Below are 18,527 nucleotides of genomic sequence, written 5' to 3'. Positions count from 1 at the left end.
TCAAATAGATAAAAGTTATATAACTACAGCTGTGCGCGATTGAATAGTAAGATCACAGTTGTGAGAACATACACTTCATAAGGCACGTGTAAGTATTTTGGCCGTTATCAAGATCATGATGCCGCCCAAACGCGATATGAAGAGCGTCGATCCCATCTGTGTCTGCGGTTTTAATGGTATATAAAGGGCTAGGACGGGCGCTCTGGCAGACACAGCTTCCACAATGCAGCGTCTGGCCATCTTTCTCGTGTGCCTGCTGAGCTCTGCTGTAGCTCTGCCCACTCCGGCCAGGCTGTGGAGCAAGGGCAATGGCCGCATCATTGGAGGATCCTCTGCCAACATAGCCAACTACCCGTGGCAACTGTCTTTCCAGTACGGCGGTTCGCACATCTGTGGTGCCTCCATCATCAGTTCCAACTGGGCGCTGACGGCTGCTCACTGTGTGGACGGCATGAGCCTCTCTCTGATCAGCTTCCGGGCCGGCACCTCAACCCGTGGAAGCGGTGGTTTCGTCAGAAGCGCCAGCTCTGGCTACATGCACGCATCGTACAACGACCAGACTATAGACTACGATGTTGCTGTTGTTCAGGTGCGTGGTATATGCCTCAATTAGATTTAATACTACATCTGAACATTGTCTAGATCACCTGAGTGCAGATGTTGGCAGGTCCTCTCTCTTTGGTGTACAACACGATGCCGCCACGTGTATCATAAGAATTGTTCTTGTTTTCATAGTACTTCTGTTCTTTGACTACAATATCATTTCCTTTTCCTATTGAAGCTTTTTACATCAACAAGATAGCCTGTTGCGCGAATGTTTTGCAAAAACGAGTAGCATGTTCATGTCACGGACCTCGAGCCAACGACTCCGATTGGTGACGGTGGTCCGATAGTAGCACGAAGCACAGAACTAGTGCATTTTAGAGAGTCCTGCTCTTGCACATTAATTGCGTGCTACCGTAACACACTTGACACATAAGCTCTGCATCAGCTAGTTTCTACAAGGGGACTGGGGTATGATTCAGAACATTGGTTATCAGGTATTATTAATCGCCGCCTTTTGTGCCGGAGCGGTTCTAGACCCTTCACTCATGAATAGCGCGAGCACTTCGGTCGCTGGTTCGAATCCTGCCTCGGGTATGGATGTGTGTGATATCCTTATGTTGGTCAGATTTAAGTAGTTCTAAGTTCTAGGGGACTGATAACCTCAGATGTTAGGTCCCATACTGCTTATAGCCATTTGGCCCATTTTTTAAAATTATTCATCACTATTGCACTTCTCATTACTTGTCAGTGGTGAGAGTATTTTGTTATGTCCCTACGACTATAACAACATACATCTGATTCGAGTGACAATTTATGCATTCTGGACGTAAGGTGTTCAGTTTTCCATTCGGTGAATTAGTGGTACTTTATTTCTGGTTTCCACAAATTAAATGAGTGAAACCAGTAAGTGGCTCTTGTGAAAAGACAACGGTTCAATACATGGTCTCCCTTTCTCAAGTCTCTGTTGTACTCAATTTCCTAGCCTCAAATAAACTTTGGAGAAAGTAACGTACATGAAGGAGATTGTCTGTATATATAGAACGGAAGCAGCAGAAAAACAAAGTTAGACTTACTAAAGGATTAGCTCATCAGAACTTCTACGTGTGTCACAATTTTTTAAACAAGACATTCCTTCCAAACGACGTATCTATAATGGGAAGCATCTGGATCTACTTTTATACTCCACTCCACATGCCGCCTTATTGTTTCTAGTAGAGAGTACTTGGGGGACACTGCTTGTAGGAATGCTATTATAATGGAAGGAGTATGAGAAACCGTTGTCGCAATATATGGGATTGGTAGTTGCAATTAGGACGAGAAAGGTTACCTGAACTGTGCAATAAACTACAGCTAATGATAGTGAATGCTACCTACTTCATGATCAGGCAGAAAGAATGTATTCAATTTGAGGATGATGAGGTGTTATTGGCAGACAGCGAAAGTACTATAATCGGAATATGAAAAAAAATTGAATAAACACCTGTGAAGAATTCGGAATGAAGATTAAGAAGAAAAAGACAAAATGTATGCTAATAAGTGCAGGAGAAACAAGAATTAAAAAGCTTAATAGGAGCACATAGACCAAGTTAGCGCTTTCAAATATCTGGAAAGCACAATCACAGGAGACATGCGAATTAATAATGAGGCGAAAACGCATATAGACGTTGCTAAGGAGGAATATAAAAAGTCTTCTATGCTGGTGTATATACAGGGAACTGAAGATGGGACTAACGTGAAACTGAAGATGGGACTAACGTGATGATTTGTATGGGGCGCAGCACTATAAGAAGCTAAGACATGGACACGGGGGAAAGAGAAATTAAAAGGAAGATGGAAAGGATAAAATGAGTAGACAGAGTGAGAACTGACAATGTGAGATAAGAGAGAAAAAAAGGTTATAAAGAAGAAGAAACGCAATTGCCTTTGCGATATTTTCTCATGATTGGGGTTCATACTCCCGTAGTATTCAACATCATAATCGCCGTAGACTATAGAAATTATTTATTTCACTATTGCAGTTTCGGCCTTTGGGTCATTTTCAAGTAGTACTACGAACAGTTTTGCTTCGTCACATGTCAGATTTTAAAATTGATGTGTGTATAATGCCGCAGGATTAAAAAACTGACATGATGGTGAAGCAAAATAATTTGCAGTACCACTTAATAATGGCCCAAAGCCCGAAAATTCTGTCGTGAAATGAATATTTTCTGCAGTCAGTGGAGAATTTGTTGTCCTTCATAAAATTGTCGTGGACGCTGCTGAGAGCGGATAGTTTACTGTAGGATGTTATGGACGAAACTACGAATAGAACAAGAAGAATAGGATGAGGAAGGTCCGAGGTGATGGATAGTACCAGAGTAGAAAACAAAATCAGAAAATGAAGAGGGTAACAACTGACAGAGCTAGAAGGAGAGATTATTTGAACACCTGTCCTTGAACAAAATACTGAAGATGATACTTGCATAACCCTGAATAATGAACATTCTACCTTCGACATTCTCTAAATTTTGAAGTGGGACACTGTATTTGTGAAATAGTTAATGATTATACTCATACATGCCAATTGTGTAGCGCATTAATTTTTTGCTAAAAACAGCGATTAGCCCTCCCTCGGCGTTCGTCAAATGGCGTCTACTGAGAGAATGTTCTGATTACACTGAGAGTGGTATTTTAACACACTCATATTAAGTTCCAGCACGTTAAGTAACACAGGGCACTACGCTGGATGTAGCACATGTTCATTCTTTTTTCTGATTTTCAGGTGTCCGGATCTCTGCTGGGTTCGAACGCACAGGCAGTGGGCCTCGCCAGTGACAACTACGACCCACCAGGTGGTCTCGCCGTGACGGTGACTGGCTGGGGAGCCACGTACACCGATGGACCATCCGCCAACAGTCTGCTCAAGGTGGACATCAGCATCTTGGACCGCAACACGTGCAGGAACACCTTCGCCAACATCAACACTGTGACCGACCGCATGGTGTGCGCCGGCCAGGCCGGAAAGAGCGTCTGCAGCGGAGACTCTGGTGGTCCCCTGGTCAGCGGAAGCACCCAGGTGGGCATCGTCTCCTGGGGCAGTTCAAGGTGCGAGGCCACCCCCGGCGTCTTCTCCAACGTCGGCAACCTGCGTTCCTGGATCCGATCTGCATCTGGAGTCTAAGGACTCTGGGCTCTCTACGTTTCTGGGTTCCATAATTGGAATATGTAATCCGAACAAAATGTTTATATGCAATTCTTTGTTCTTTTAAATAAAAAATCTGAGAAACGCAAGCGTTTCTTATTTTATTTATTTTAGCGTAATTCTTTCGTTTTGTAGGAAGTATTGCCAACTGGAGACAACACATGAAGACGAGGTACGCGAATTACAGACAACTGTCTGTGGAAAACTTCTTCATCTACGCGTTAATAAATGAACGGGAAATAATTTTTCGGCAAGTTTATAGTGCTTAGGTACTCTTTGTTTTGTGTTGTGTGACAACTGAATACAGGTATTAAAGTCAGAAAGTAGCTAAATTTTCAATTTCCCTCATTTGTAAGTATGCGTTTATGATTTTTTATTGGCAGGCCGATAAAGGCAACTTCATTAGAGCGCCAATCTCGACATTTGTGCAGGGGGCACTACCATATGAGAAAACCAGGCATGCGTCATGGCCCATGTCGTACCTCGTGTTCGTCAGTATGCTTTATAGAGATAAAATTAATAGTCAGATGAAGAGGACAACCAACCTGGTACAGCGCCCCGACAGTAAATCGATACAGTTGTCATCGAAAGAAAGAAATAACTGTAGTAAATTGCTCAAGAACTCTCGAAATCGAAGTGCCTTGTGGTATGCCGAGTCACAACTATTTATCTGACTAGTGCCCTGGTACTGGCCCTGCAGCAATCACAACGTGTGTGAAGACTAGCGAAACAGAGCATGTCTAAAGAGGTTTTTAAGTTCAATTTATCACCATGCACTCTGTACTGTGTATCGCTGCTTATTTAGGATCTGACAATGTCTGTTAAGCCGAAAACAATCGTCTTTCTAATTAAAATGTTACTGCTTGATGGTCATCGAGGAACTACTGGCAGTTGCTCAGGAACAACTGACAACTGCTACGAAACATACAATTAGTATGGAGCTCAAGATCAAACTTAGTAAAGGGAAATGTCGGGAGTGCGGCGTGTTAACTGCAACAAAGCTTGTGCACAAACACGCTGTGTGCAGTCGACTGTGCATGCACTACGGTGTTTGGCTATGGTTACGGAAGAGCCGGTTTGTGTCACATTCCATGTGGTGTAGCATGAACATCATCTGTGTCCCATCGCTCGTGCGCCGACTGTAACACAACGTTCAAACTCACTTAAATTTTAAAAACCTTGAAAAGGTGCCATTATAGTAGCAGTAACAGGTCTAACAATTGTGCCAGACTGTTGCTGCCTTACATATGCGTTGCCGAGCGCAGCGCCGTATTGTGTCTGTTTACAAATCCTGTTTATTTCAATCCGTGTGCCTATACCAGTTTCTATGTCGCGTCAAATATTTAAGCATATTCCCTAAAATCATGGAAACGCTAATTCAATAATGATAGTTAGAATTAAAGGTAAGTAACTGTTGTTGTTGTGGTCTGCAGTCGTGAGACTGGTTTGATGCAGCTCTCCATGCTACTATATCCTGTGCAAGCTTCGCCAACTCCCAGTACCTACTGCAACCTACATCCTTCTGAGTCTGCTTAGTGTATTCATCTCTTGGTCTCCCTCTACGAGTTTTACCCTCCACGCTGCCCTACAATACGAAATTGGTGATCCCTTGATGCCTCAGAACATGTCCTACCAACCGATCCCTTCTTTCAGTCAAGTTGTGCCACAAACTTCTCTTCTCCCCAATCCTGTTAAATACCTTCTCATTAGATATGTGATCTACCCATCTAATCTTCAGCATTCTTCTGTAGCACCATATTTCGAAAGCTTCTATTCTCTTATTGTCCAAACTATTTATCGTCCACGTTTCACTTGAATACATGGCTTCACTCCATACAAATACTTTCAGAAATGACTTCCTGACACTTAAATCTATACTCGATGTTAACAAATTTCTCTTCTTCAGAAACGCTTTCCTTGCCATTGCCAGTCTACATTTTATATCCTCTCTACTTCGACCATCATCAGTTATTTTGCTCCCCAAATAGCAAAACTCCTTTACTACTTTAAGTGTCTCATTTCCTACTTTAATTCTCTCAGCATCACCCGACTTAATTCAACTACATTCCATTATCCTCGTTTTGCTTTTGTTGATGTTCATCTTATATCCTCCTTTCTTGACACGGTCCATTCTGTTCTACTGCTCTTCCAAGTCCTTTGCTGTCTCTGACAGAATTACAATGTCATCGGCGAACCTCAGAGTTTTTATTTCTTCTCCATGGATTTTAATACCTATTCCGAATTTTTCTTTTGTTTCCTGCACTGCTTGCTCAACATACAGATTGCTTGCTCAACATACAGATTGAATAACATCGGGGAGAGGCTACAATCCTGTGTCGCTCCCTTCCCAACCACTGCTTCTCTTTCATGTCCCTTACTCTTATAAGTACCATTTGGTTTCTGTACAAATTGTAAATATCCTTTCGCTTCCTGTATTTTACCCCTGCCGCCTTCAGAATTTGAAAGAGATTATTCCAGTCAACATTGTCAAAAGCTTTCTCTAAGTCTACAAATGCTAGAAACGTAGGTTTGCCCTTCCTTAATCTAGCTTCTAAGATAAGTCATAGGGTCAGTATTGCCACACGTGTTCCAACATTTCTACGGAATCCAAACTGATCTTCCCCGAAGTCGGACTGTAAGACAGTTAAATGTAAATGTAAGAAAAGTTGTAAAAAAATCTCAATCTTATTGCAAAAAATTTTTGATATAACAGAATATCATTTGTTAATGAATTGTATATATGTTATTAACTGACGAAACTACAATCCTCCGCTCATAATTGTGGTACTTCAGTTGTTCTGGGAGATGTCTTACAGCAACCATAATATGTGAAACATTAGTTCACTTTATTCTATGGATATAAAATGAGTTACTAACTTTATACAGTCCATCGCCACAGTAGAGTGTCGAATATCTACAACAGTCTTTGAATAAGTACAGTATTACTTATCACAATTTAAACTCTTACGTACAACTTCGACATTTAGAATGTAAAGTTCCATCTCAGAATGCTGTCCTTTCTGGATGATGTTAACTGTTCATCCGAGGTCACAAACTGTGTCAGAGTGAGTCCATACTTAGCCCTATGTCGACCACCGTGCGATGGCCGTGTGGTTCTAATGGAGACGATGTGACTTCTAAAGCGCCCTCTATTCGTCGTTGCGGAAATTAATCTACTAGCGTTGAAAACTTAGGTTTTGCACTGCTGTCTTTCAACTTGGAACAAGCAGTCTGAATTAGCTAGATGTTCAGCACGCTTACAACCTGCAGTGACAATATCTCCTAACTATGAGCATTTTTATCAATTTGCGGCATAATGCGTAATCAGTTAAATTTCGTTCTTGCAGTAGTACAAACACTGCATCTTCGACTAATATTTCGGCTGTATATCGTCTGGTTATCCTCAGAACGAGTCGAATGACTGACAGCAAGGAGCCTAGCGTGACCTTATACGCTCCACTGCGCCTCTGCTGCGTCCGCTGGTTACAGATGCCGGTCGGTGGCTAAGAGGCACTCCTACATAGGCGCCACCTGTGGTGAAAGCGTTCAGACATTAGATTTGCTTATCGATGTATATTTGGCGGCGGTAACACCTTGACGACTTACCTGGAACTTAAGTTCACCAACAGTGCGATTCCATCCCTTATGCCAATTAAAACCATCATAAGCTATGTGTTGAGTTGTAGGTTAATCTAATGTCTGTGACATACTTGAAAACAGGTTCCCAAAATGAAGAGGTGGATGCTAAAATCCTTATGTCACTGTAGTTCATGAAATGACCGTATCTATACAAGGTTTTGGCAAACACTATATAGATACTGGTCATCTGATAAACTATAGTGACGTGAATATTTTAACATCGACCTCTTCCTTCTGGGATTCTGTTTTCAAGGAAGTCATAGATTTAGATTAACAGTTAACTTCATAAGAAGACAGAATGGTTTGATTTGCATAAGGCACGTATCCGAGTCTCGGTGTAATTGAAACGCAGAGAAGTGGCGCGAGTGCATGTGTATCTCTTTGGCACCGACCACAATCTGTGACCGGCGTACGCGGTACCGCCGTGGTGTAGCATACAAGGCCGCGCTTGGCAGATTGTCGTAAGTGTTGTGACTCTCTCTGAGGATGGCCCGCGATACACGGCCGAAACAATATTTTAAGGAGTAGGAGTTGCGCGGCTGCTCCCGAAATTTAATGAAGTATCGTCTAAACAGTTTGTACATGTTGAGAGTTTTCCTACTATCAATTCCAGGAATCACTGAAAAATTGTAGGATTTGACGCACTTACAAACAGTAGTATTTGAAACTGAAACAAACCCAAGTGAATTTTTATTACTGTTGTTCTAGCAGTCATTATATAGACACAATTCGTTAACCTAATTTGGAAAAGCATCTTGCCCGTCCCAGCCTGTCCATTAGTTCTTCTGGATATGGAAGAGGAATAGAATCCAAGACAGGTTACGGGCTTTCTGTTGCTTTATACTCAGAACAAAAACAGAAACCACCTGGTGACTTCTTCAGAATGACATGACACGAGTTGTGGTCATTGTTTGCAGTTCATTGGTTTTCACAGTGCACTCACATTGGGGAGGTCGACGGTTCAAACCCGCGTACCGCCATCCAGGTTTAGGTTTTCCATGATTTCCCTAAATTGCTTCAGGCAAATGCGAAGATGGTACCTTTGAAAGGGCATAGCCGATTTCCTTTTCCATTCTTTCCTAATCCTATCTTACGCTCTGTCTCTAATGCCATCGTTGTGTACGGGACGTTAAACCACTAATATCCTCTTTCTGTCCTCCAGCTTTGCAATTCCTGAGCAACCACTTCACAGCTTGCAACGGGGCTGGCCGTGCACAAAAAATTCGTGGCTGCGCATTGTCCATCGCAGCTGCGTGTTCTTCATAGTCTCTAGCCCTTCCTATACCTTGTTCAGACATTTCATTACCCTTACTATAGAAGTCAGAAACAATTGTGTAAGGTAGAGAAACATTGATTTGTGACATACAGTACTGAATCCTCAGGTTGAACAAATCAAACAACTCTAACTTAAAATATTTTAACCGTCTTTAGAATAATGAAGATGAAAAGAGACACAATTTGTCACTCTCTGATACGTTTCTGGCAATCTGAACACGCCAAGGAGTTGAATTTCATGCAGATTGTAGGTAGTCAAAATAGAAATAGGCTACGTGGGCTAGCAATTCTGTCACACGTGTCTTTAGTTATCTGGGAAACAGAAGCACCAGTGTCCAACTGTCTATTTTTTCCACTCGTAATTGAACAAAAAGTTTGTTCGCCTGCATGCATGTTCCAGCGGGAGACTTCAGCGATTCGGAAGTGCGATGCCTGGCTTGCGCTTAAGTGAGTGGCGAGGCCCTTTCCTTACACACCTGTTGACAGAGTAGCTGTGACTGCCGTGGCTCTCACGTGCATAAACTCACCAACTGAATGTGGCAGGCGGGCCCACATCGAAGACATTTTGCACCAGGACAAGTCCAGTATTTCCAAAACTGTTGAAAAAGCACTGCGGACATGATTTCGTCACATAATTTTGTAGGACACGCCATTTACCACGGCAGTGACACCGTAGTTTTCACTTGTACTGTTTTTACTACTTGTCTGAGTTTTATTTTGAAACGCTTAAACACTATTTTCACTAGAGACTGAGCGTGTGGTGCACTGTGTACGACTGAAATACACTGAGGCTCCAAAGAACCTCTGTTGATTGCACAACCGTTTGAGATTCCACAATAGACAGAACTGATTTTAAATCAAGGTGTAGCGGTTTGAACATTGCATCGACTATGTGTGTGTCTGATACTCTTCGTGTGATAGCATTCAGATATACTACACCACTACAGTTAATTCCACAAGAATTCTTAAGCTTGAAATGCACAGTGAGACTCATGACTTCTGCTCTCCACTTTTTGACTGTCAGTGCAGAGTGCTAATTCATAAGAAATAATTTAAACCGCTCAGTTTCTACGAATTCGACTACGGCATGTTCATCCAGTAACTGTACAACATCGACTTACGAGACTTCTTTGGGAGCAGTTCAGGCAAACTACACAGAGACGATCAATGTCTGTACCAATGGTGGGCAACAAGTAATCTTTGCCCTGCATCCTTGTTATTTTGTAGACAGCAAAGTGGGCCTGCGATTGCCCCGTTGAGTCCGACCATCTGCGTCCTGGCTGTGGTATGGGCGACATCTGGGAGCAGCCACCAGCGGGGTGTTGCTTGTTTGTTTAGTAAAGAAGTTATGTGGCTGACATTGAGCAGCATACGTTCAATCTGATGATCCTGAAACTGTCCAGTTTCGCTTAGAGATATCTCCTGTGGTTGCTGAGAGATAGTGAAAATTTGTAAGACACACTATAACCAAAATTTAGAAGCGTAGGGCAACAGAAATGAGAAAAGTTAGGGAAGCAGCAGTCAGGAACCATACATTTACACCTCGCACCCAGGGAAGACGGCAGGCGAAAAAAAGCGATCAGGTTAGGCGGGACTTCTCGTTGCCATTTTTTAGACCTGCTGAAACTACAGTCATCTGGTCATAACTGTGGGTCCTTTGATTGCTCTGGTAGACAACTGATCGGAACTACAACATATGGAATATATATTCACTTTAGTGCATGAATCATGATTATACAATCCTTGACACATGAGAGTGTAGAATGTGCACGATTGTCCTTGGTCGGTAAAATATCAATTTATGCACACAATTACAAAGTCTTGTCTTGAAGTACAACATTCACAGTACTACATCTCCACCTGAGACCTGAAATACACTGTTCTCCAAACTCGGTAATGATGAGTGTTTCATCGTAGCTCGTCTTAGATACAATCAGAGCAGAGTCCAATCTTGTCTATATACCGAACTCCGTGCAATGGTGCGCCGATTCTGAGAGTCTTATCTTCAGGGCCACCTGCCATCTGTCGTTAGAACTGCACCGCGACATCGCGTTTGACTGTCGTATCGGTGTGTCATCGCGATCTGTGGCTGATACCACAATATAACCTTCTACACACATTAACAGCTTCAAGTGTCTGACTTGCAAAGACCGAAATATATATGTATTAGACCAGTACTCTGTAATTCATCCAGGGACAACTCTTTGTGGCGCACGGGAGCACAGCGTGTTTAGTGAGAGGGCGAGTTTCCATCTGTAATTAAAAAAATCTGCGTGAAATATTTAACGAGCAACTTGGACAGGTGGCACGTAACGAACGCCCAAAGCATAATAAAGGAGGGGGTAGCAGCTTTGATTATCAATTAGAACCCATTGGGTCCACTGTTCGAAAACGTCTGCTGCTTAAATTTTGTATACATTTTGTAAAATTTTGTATACATTCTAAAGTACAATTATTTCCTCTTAAAATCATACTGCGAGTTGGATTCATCCTTCAACCAGTCTCCCAAGTTCTCGTAGTTACAAACGCTGCTGTCATATGCTCTCAACGATGTATTCTTTCCTAAAAGAACCGACGCTTCATGGGTACCTATCTTAATCAGTCCTATTTATTCTTAGGGACACAGAATGAAAAGTTGAAAAGAATGTAAATGTAAAACAAAAAAAGTTGCGAGCATAAGAATTTTCCACATATATATCGAACTGCATTTGAAAATTTCTCCTACATTATATAATGAAATTTACAGATTAAATTAAAAGATTAACTAAACGAACCTGAAAATTCAACCTTAATACATAGCGTCTGATAAACAGCTTACTGTTGATCGACATAATATTCATGCACCTGCTGTAGTTGTGATATTTTGATATGGCTGTAGTATGACTGTGTCCCAAAGTCAACGGTTTTCGTGTATCGTACCATATTTGCCTTGCGCTGCCGATGAGTTGTGAAGTGGAGGTCAGTTTTAACATTCACTAATAATCAGCACAAACGGAACATTTCAACAACCGTGATTTTATAGTGACGATAGTCTTTCTGTAATTCTCCGTATAACTGTTCTGCTAAGATAGGTCTGTGCTAGAGATTGGCAATGGTCTCCTCAGTGTGAGTGTAATTAGCTGTAACTTGCATATGCAGAGGCCTAACGTACCGTTGCAATGAGATTATATTGAGTTGAAGTTACAATGACTGAAGGCGTATCTACCGGAAATCCGCCAAAGTTTTATTTGGAATTAAAGTTTTATTCGACATAAAAGAAACTAACGGAAATGCATCCAGTCGTAAACAGCAGTATACATAGTTGTAATATTATACACATCCTACATCTACATGTGCATCTACATGAATATTCTGCAAATGACTCGTAAGCGTATGGCAGAGGGTTCATCAAACCACCTTTACAACAGTTCTCCATTACTCCCATCTGGATGAGCGGGTTCTGTTTTCCCTTATTTTATTATGGTGATCGTATCTCCGTAAGTAGGTCAGCGTCAACAAAATAATTTCGTTTTCGGAGGATAAAGTTGGAGGTTGAACTTTTCCGCAGCAACGAAAACGACTTTTTTCAATGATGTCCCCCCAAATCCTGTAGCATGTCGGTGACACTGTCTCCCTGTTTCTCTATAATACAAAACGTGCCACATTTCTTCGTACTTTCTCGATTTGCTTCGTTAATTCTATCTGTTAAGGATCACACACCGCGCAGCATTACTACAAAAGATTACGGACAAGCGTTCTGTTTCGCTAGTCTTCACACACGTTGTGATTGCTGCAGGGCCAGTACCAAGGCACTAGTCAGATAAATAGTTGTGACTCGGCATATCACAAGGCAGTTCGGCTGCCAGAGTTATTGAGCAATTTACTACAGTTATTTGTTTCTTTCGACGACAACTGTATCGATTTAATGTCCGGACGCTCCACCAGATTGATTGTCCTCATCTGACTTTTATTGTTATCTCTATAAAGCTTACTGATGAACATGAGATACAACATGGGCCATGACGCATGCCTGGTTTTCACATATGGTAGTGCCCCCAGCACAAATGTCGAGATTGGCGCTCTAATGAAGTTGCCTTTATCGGCCTGCCAATAAACATTCATAAACGCATACTTACAAATGAGGATAATTGAAAATTTAGCTACTTTCTGACGTTAATACCTGTAATCAGTTGTCACACAACACAAAACAAAGAATACCTAAGCACTATAAACTTGCCGAAAGATTAATTTATTTCCCGCTCATTTAATAACGCGTACATGAAGAAGTTTTCCATAGACAATTGTCTGTAATTCGCGTAAGTCGTCTTCAGTGTGTTGTCTCCAGTTGGCAATACTTCCTACAAAACGAAAGAATTACGCTAAAATAAATAAAACAAGAAACGCTTGCGTTTCTCAGATTCTTTATTTAAAACGACAAAGAATTGCAGACAAACATTTTGTTCGGATTACATATTCCAATGATGGAACCCAGAACAGTAGAGAGCCCAGAGTCCTTAGACTCCAGATGCAGATCGGATCCAGGAACGCAGGTTGCCGACGTTGGAGAAGACACCGGGGGTGGCCTCGCACCTTGAACTGCCCCAGGAGACGATGCCCACCTGGGTGCTTCCGCTGACCAGGGGACCACCAGAGTCTCCGCTGCAGACGCTCTTTCCGGCCTGGCCGGCGCACACCATGCGGTCGGTCACAGTGTTGATGTTGGCGAAGGTGTTCCTGCACGTGTTGCGGTCCAAGATGCTGATGTCCACCTTGAGCAGACTGTTGGCGGAAGGTCCATCGGTGTACGTGGCTCCCCAGCCAGTCACCGTCACGGCGAGACCACCTGGTGGGTCGTAGTTGTCACTGGCGAGGCCCACTGCCTGTGCGTTCGAGCCCAGCAGAGATCCGGACACCTGAAAATCAGAAAAAAGAATGAACATGTGCTACATCGAGGGAGGTGCCACCTGTTACTTAACGTGTGGGAACTTAATATGAGTGTGTCAAAATACCATCATCAGTGTAATGAGAACATTCTGTCAGGAGACGCCATTTCACAGTAGGGGAGGGAGGGTTAATCTCTGTATTAGAACAAAATTAATCCACTACACAGTTGGCATATATGAGTGTAAACATTAACTATTTCACAAATACTGTGTCCCACTTCAAAATTTAGAGAATGTCGAAGGAGGAATGTTCAGTATTCAGGGTTATGCAACCATCATCGTCAGTATTTTGTTCAAGGACAGGTGTTCATATGAGCTCTCCTTCTAGCTCTGTCAGTTGTTATCCTCTTCATTTTCTGATATTTGTTTTCTACTCTGGTACTGTCCATCACCTGATACCTTCCTCATCCTATTCTTCTTGTTCTATTCATCGTTTCGTCCATAACATCCTACAGTAAACTATCCGCTCTCAGCAGCGTCCACGACAGTTTTATGAAGGACAACAAATTCTCCACTGACTGCAGAAAATATTCATTTCACGACAGAATTTTCAGGCTTTGGGCCATTATTAAGTGGTACTGCAAATTATTTTCCTTCACCATCATGTCAGTTTTTTAATCCTACGGCATTATACACACATCAATTTTAAAGTCTGACATGTGACGAAGCAAAACTGTTCGTAGTACTACTTGAAAATGACCCAAAGGCCGAAACTGCAATAGTGAAATAAATAATTTCTATAGTCTACGGCGATTATGATGTTGAATATTACATGACTATGAACCCCAATCATGAGAAAATATCGCAAAGGCCATTGAGCTTCTTCTTCTTACTATCCTAATTTTTTTCTCTCTTCTCACATTGTCACTTCTCACTTTGTCTACTCATTTTATCCTTTCCATATTCCTCCTAATTTCTCTTTCCTCCGTGACCATGTCTTAGCTCGTTAGAGTGCCATGCTCCATATGATTCATCACGATAGTCCCTTCTTCAGCTCCCTGTCCATACACGCGCACAGAAGGTTCTTGTTCTTTCCAAATTCCTCCTTAGCAACGGCTGTATGCGTTTTCGCCTCATGATTAATTCGCATGTCTACTGTGATTGTGCTTTCCAGATATTTGAAAGCGCTAACTTGGTCTATGTGTTCCTATTATAGCTTTTTAGTTCTCCTGCACTAATTATATAAATTTTGCCTTTTTCTTCTTAATCTTCATTCCGAATTCTTCACACGTGTTTATTCAATTTTTTTCATATTCCGATTATAGTACTTTCGCTGTCTGCCAATAACAGCTCGTCATCCCCAAATTGAATACATTCTATCTGACTGATCATGAAGTAGGTAGCATTCACTATCATTAGCTGTAGTTTATTGCCCAGTTCAGGTAACCTTTCTCGTCCTAATTGCAACTACCAATCCCATATATTGCGAAAACGGTTTCTCACACTCCTTCCATTATAATAGCATTCCTACAAGCAGTGTCCCCCAAGTACTCTCTACTAGAAACAATAAGGCGGCATGTGGAGTGCAGTATAAAAGTACATCTAGATGCTTCCCATTATTGATACGTCGTTTGGAGAGAATGTCTTGTTTAAAAAATTGTGACACACGTAGAAGTTCTGATGAGCTAATCCTTTAGTAAGTCTAACTTTGTTTCTCTGCTGCTTCCGTTCTATATATACAGACAATCTCCTTCATGTACGTTACTTTCTCCAAAGTTTATTTGAGGCTAGGAAACTGAGTACAACAGAGACTTGAGAAAGGGAAAACCATGTATTGAACCGTTGTTTTTTCACAAGACCCGCTTACTGGTTTCACTCAATTAATTTGTGGAAACCAGAAATAAAGTACCACTAATTCACCGAATGGAAAACTGAATACCTTACGTCCAGAATGCATAAATTGTCACTCGAATCTGATGTACGTTGTTATAGTCGTAGGGACAGAACAAAATAATCTCACCACTGACACGTAATGAGAAGTGCAATAGTGATGAATAATTAAAAAAAAGGGCCAAATGGCTATAAGCAATATGGGACCTAACGTCTGAGGTTATCAGTCCCCTAGAACTTAGAACTACTTAAATCTGACCAACATAAGGACATCACACACATCCATACCCGAGGCAGGATTCGAACCTGCGACCGTAGCGCTCTCGCTATTCATGAGTGAAGGGTCTAGAACCGCTCCGGCACAAAAGGCGGCGATTAATAATACCTGATAACCAATGTTCTGAATCATACCCCAGTCCCCTTGTAGAAACTAGCTGATGCAGAGCTTATGTGTCAAGTGTGTTACGGTAGCACGCAATTAATGTGCAAGAGTAGGACTCTCTAAAATGCACTAGCTCTGTGCTGCGTGCTACTATCGGACCACTGTCACCAATCGGAGTCGTTGGCTCGAGGTCCGTGACATGTACATGCTACTCGTTTTTGGAAAACATTCGCGCAACAGGCTATCTTGTTGATGTAAAATGCTTCAATAGAAAAATGAAATGATATTGTAGTCAAAGAACAGAAGTACTATGAAAACAAGAACAGTTCTTATGATACACGTGGCGGCATCATATTGTACACCAAAGAGAGAGGACCTGCCAACATCTGCACTCTGGTGATCTAAACAATGTTCAGATGTAGTATTAAATCTAATTGAGGCATATACCACGCACCTGAACAACAGCAACATCGTAGTCTATAGTCTGGTCGTTGTACGATGCGTGCATGTAGCCAGAGCTGGCGCTTCTGACGAAACCGCCGCTTCCACGGGTTGAGGTGCCGGCCCGGAAACTGATCAGAGAGAGGCTCATGCCGTCCACACAGTGAGCAGCCGTAAGCGCCCAGTTGGAACTGATGATGGAGGCACCACAGATGTGCGAACCTCCGTACTGGAAAGACAGTTGCCACGGGTAGTTGGCTATGTTGGCAGAGGATCCTCCAATGATGCGGCCGTTACCCTTGCTCCACAACCTGGCCGGAGTGGGCAGAGCTAGAGCAGAGCTCAGCAGGCACACGAGGAAGATGGCCAGGCGCTGCATTGTGGAAGCTGTGTCTGCCAGAGCGCCCGTCCTAGCCCTTTATATACCATTAAAACCACAGACATAGATGGGGTCGACGGTCTTCATATCTTGTTTTTCGCGGCATCATGATCTTGATAACGGCCAAAATAATTACACGTGACTTCTGAAGTGTGTGTTCTCACAACTGTGATCTTACTATTCAATCGCGCACAGCATTAGTGATATAAATTTTATCTGTTTGATGAGTCCTTGATACGAATATAGATGACGACGGTGATTAGGAGAGATGATCAACGTTCTGCTTGATTGTTACTTGTAGCAACGTAACGGTAATTTGTTACCAGTCAACTAAGCATATGATAAATGTCTGTTAAGATAGTACATAACTAGGCCACATAGCTTCAGTTACCTTGTAATCCAGTCCACGTTCACTAAGAAGCCCTTAATAATTAAGACACAGCACTGTATTTTTAGTTTCTTCAATTTAGTGTCATTGGACTTAATAGCAATACATGTTTCATGTAACTGAACATGGTGTGAAATTTGTGTTGATACGTAACACTCACCATTCTGCCACATTCCAATCGCACATAGATGTCCATTAAATATCACCCATATTGTTATCCGCTAAGACATTAGTATCAGAAATTGTAGAAATTGCTCCTTAGCTTGCAGTTGAGATCGTAATTTAAAGCGGATGATTCAACCTATGGACGACAATACACATACACCAATCTGCAAAACAATATATATTGTTAGCGCTAAACGGCTGTGTAAACACACTTGAGTTCTTACAAACAAATAATCTTGAGCTAATAACAAACTTTCAAATGCATACAGGGATTAGTGAACACAGACATGTCGATACGAGACTGAATGTTTTAACCCTCAAATTCTCCATAACTAAGCCAAAAATATACTAATCTAAGAAATCAGATACGTGAGAATTTACTCGATCCCTTCCTGAGACTCAATCTCAGCTCTTTCCAAATGAACAATGCTGTTGTGGAAGATATATGGCTTAAATTCAAAGAAATAATATCGACAGCAAGAGTCAATACCTTCTGTGTGCGATAAGAATAAAATACTATAAAATATACTCAAAGTAGTGAAGCAACTTAAATCACTAAATAAAATGAAGTCTTCTGGTCCACACTGTATACCAATTAAGTTCCTTACAGAGTACGCTGATGCATTAACTCCATACTTAACAATCATACACAACGCAGAATTAGAGTTACACTGACCTCACTATCAATTCACCCTTGACAAAATTCCTCGTTTGTGTTAATATAAGTAAATGTTAAAATTGACCTCCACTGTACAACACATAGGCAAAGCAAGGCCAATATGCTTCAAAACAGTAAAACCGTTGACTCTGGGACACAGACATACTACAGGCATATCGAAATTGCACCACTACACCGGGTGAGTTAATATGTTGTTGAACAACCGCAAGCTTTCTATTAACCGTTATGCATTAATGTGGAATTTTCAGGTCCATTAAGTCGATCTTTTAAACTAATCGTCAATTTCATTGTATAATGTTGGAGAAATTCTCAAATGGAGTTAGATATATTTAGAACTTAACTATACAACTCTCAGCAGTTGTCGAAAATTGTCATGCACGCTAGTTTTCTTGGTTTTACTTTTACTTCCTTCTTAACTTTTCATTCTCTGTCCCTAAGGATAGATAGAAGTGATGAAGATGTGTATCGCTGAAGGGCCCCGTTTCTGTCAGGAAGAAATACATAGATGATACCTTATGATAGCAGTGTTTCCAGCTACTAGAATTAGGAAGACAGTTACTAGTTGATGCATGAAGCCAACACTTAGTATCACTTTAAAAATGCATAATTATATATTACAATCTACGCGACGAGGTCCCTAATCGTAAATCCAGACACTAATGCTCAAGGCCTGATGTTAAACGGGTTAATAGTTTTAACA

General features: G+C 41.6%; 2 protein-coding genes across 2 annotated transcripts; one reads left to right on the top strand and one right to left on the bottom strand.

Annotated features, from left to right (window-relative positions):
- The first annotated feature begins 223 nt into the window (after positions 1-223).
- LOC126285130 (trypsin delta-like) lies at positions 224-3,748 on the top strand. The gene is made up of 2 exons (XM_049984451.1): positions 224-589; positions 3,308-3,748. Exons 1-2 carry the CDS (start codon positions 224-226, stop codon positions 3,704-3,706), a joined length of 765 nt encoding a protein of 254 aa, XP_049840408.1. The 3' UTR covers positions 3,707-3,748.
- A 9,276-nt stretch (positions 3,749-13,024) lies between these two features.
- On the bottom strand, positions 13,025-16,719 carry LOC126284331 (trypsin delta-like). The gene is made up of 2 exons (XM_049983178.1): positions 16,230-16,719; positions 13,025-13,533 (listed from the first exon to the last, which is right to left on the bottom strand). Exons 1-2 carry the CDS (start codon positions 16,593-16,595, stop codon positions 13,135-13,137), a joined length of 765 nt encoding a protein of 254 aa, XP_049839135.1. The 5' UTR covers positions 16,596-16,719; the 3' UTR covers positions 13,025-13,134.
- Positions 16,720-18,527: the final 1,808 nt, after the last annotated feature.

The sequence above is a fragment of the Schistocerca gregaria genome, chromosome 8 (genome assembly GCF_023897955.1).
Source record: "Schistocerca gregaria isolate iqSchGreg1 chromosome 8, iqSchGreg1.2, whole genome shotgun sequence".
In the NCBI taxonomy this organism is placed as follows: domain Eukaryota; kingdom Metazoa; phylum Arthropoda; class Insecta; order Orthoptera; family Acrididae; genus Schistocerca; species Schistocerca gregaria.
This window is presented reverse-complemented; position numbering and strand designations above follow the sequence as displayed.

Coding starts and splice junctions, on each gene's coding strand:
- LOC126285130 (XM_049984451.1), top strand. CDS start 224: ATGCAGCGTCTGGCCATCTTTCTCGTGTGCCTGCTGAGCTCTGCTGTA. Junction 590..3,307: donor ACGATGTTGCTGTTGTTCAG/GTGCGTGGTATA, acceptor TCTGATTTTCAG/GTGTCCGGATCTCTGCTGGG.
- LOC126284331 (XM_049983178.1), bottom strand. CDS start 16,595: ATGCAGCGCCTGGCCATCTTCCTCGTGTGCCTGCTGAGCTCTGCTCTA. Junction 13,534..16,229: donor ACGATGTTGCTGTTGTTCAG/GTGCGTGGTATA, acceptor TCTGATTTTCAG/GTGTCCGGATCTCTGCTGGG.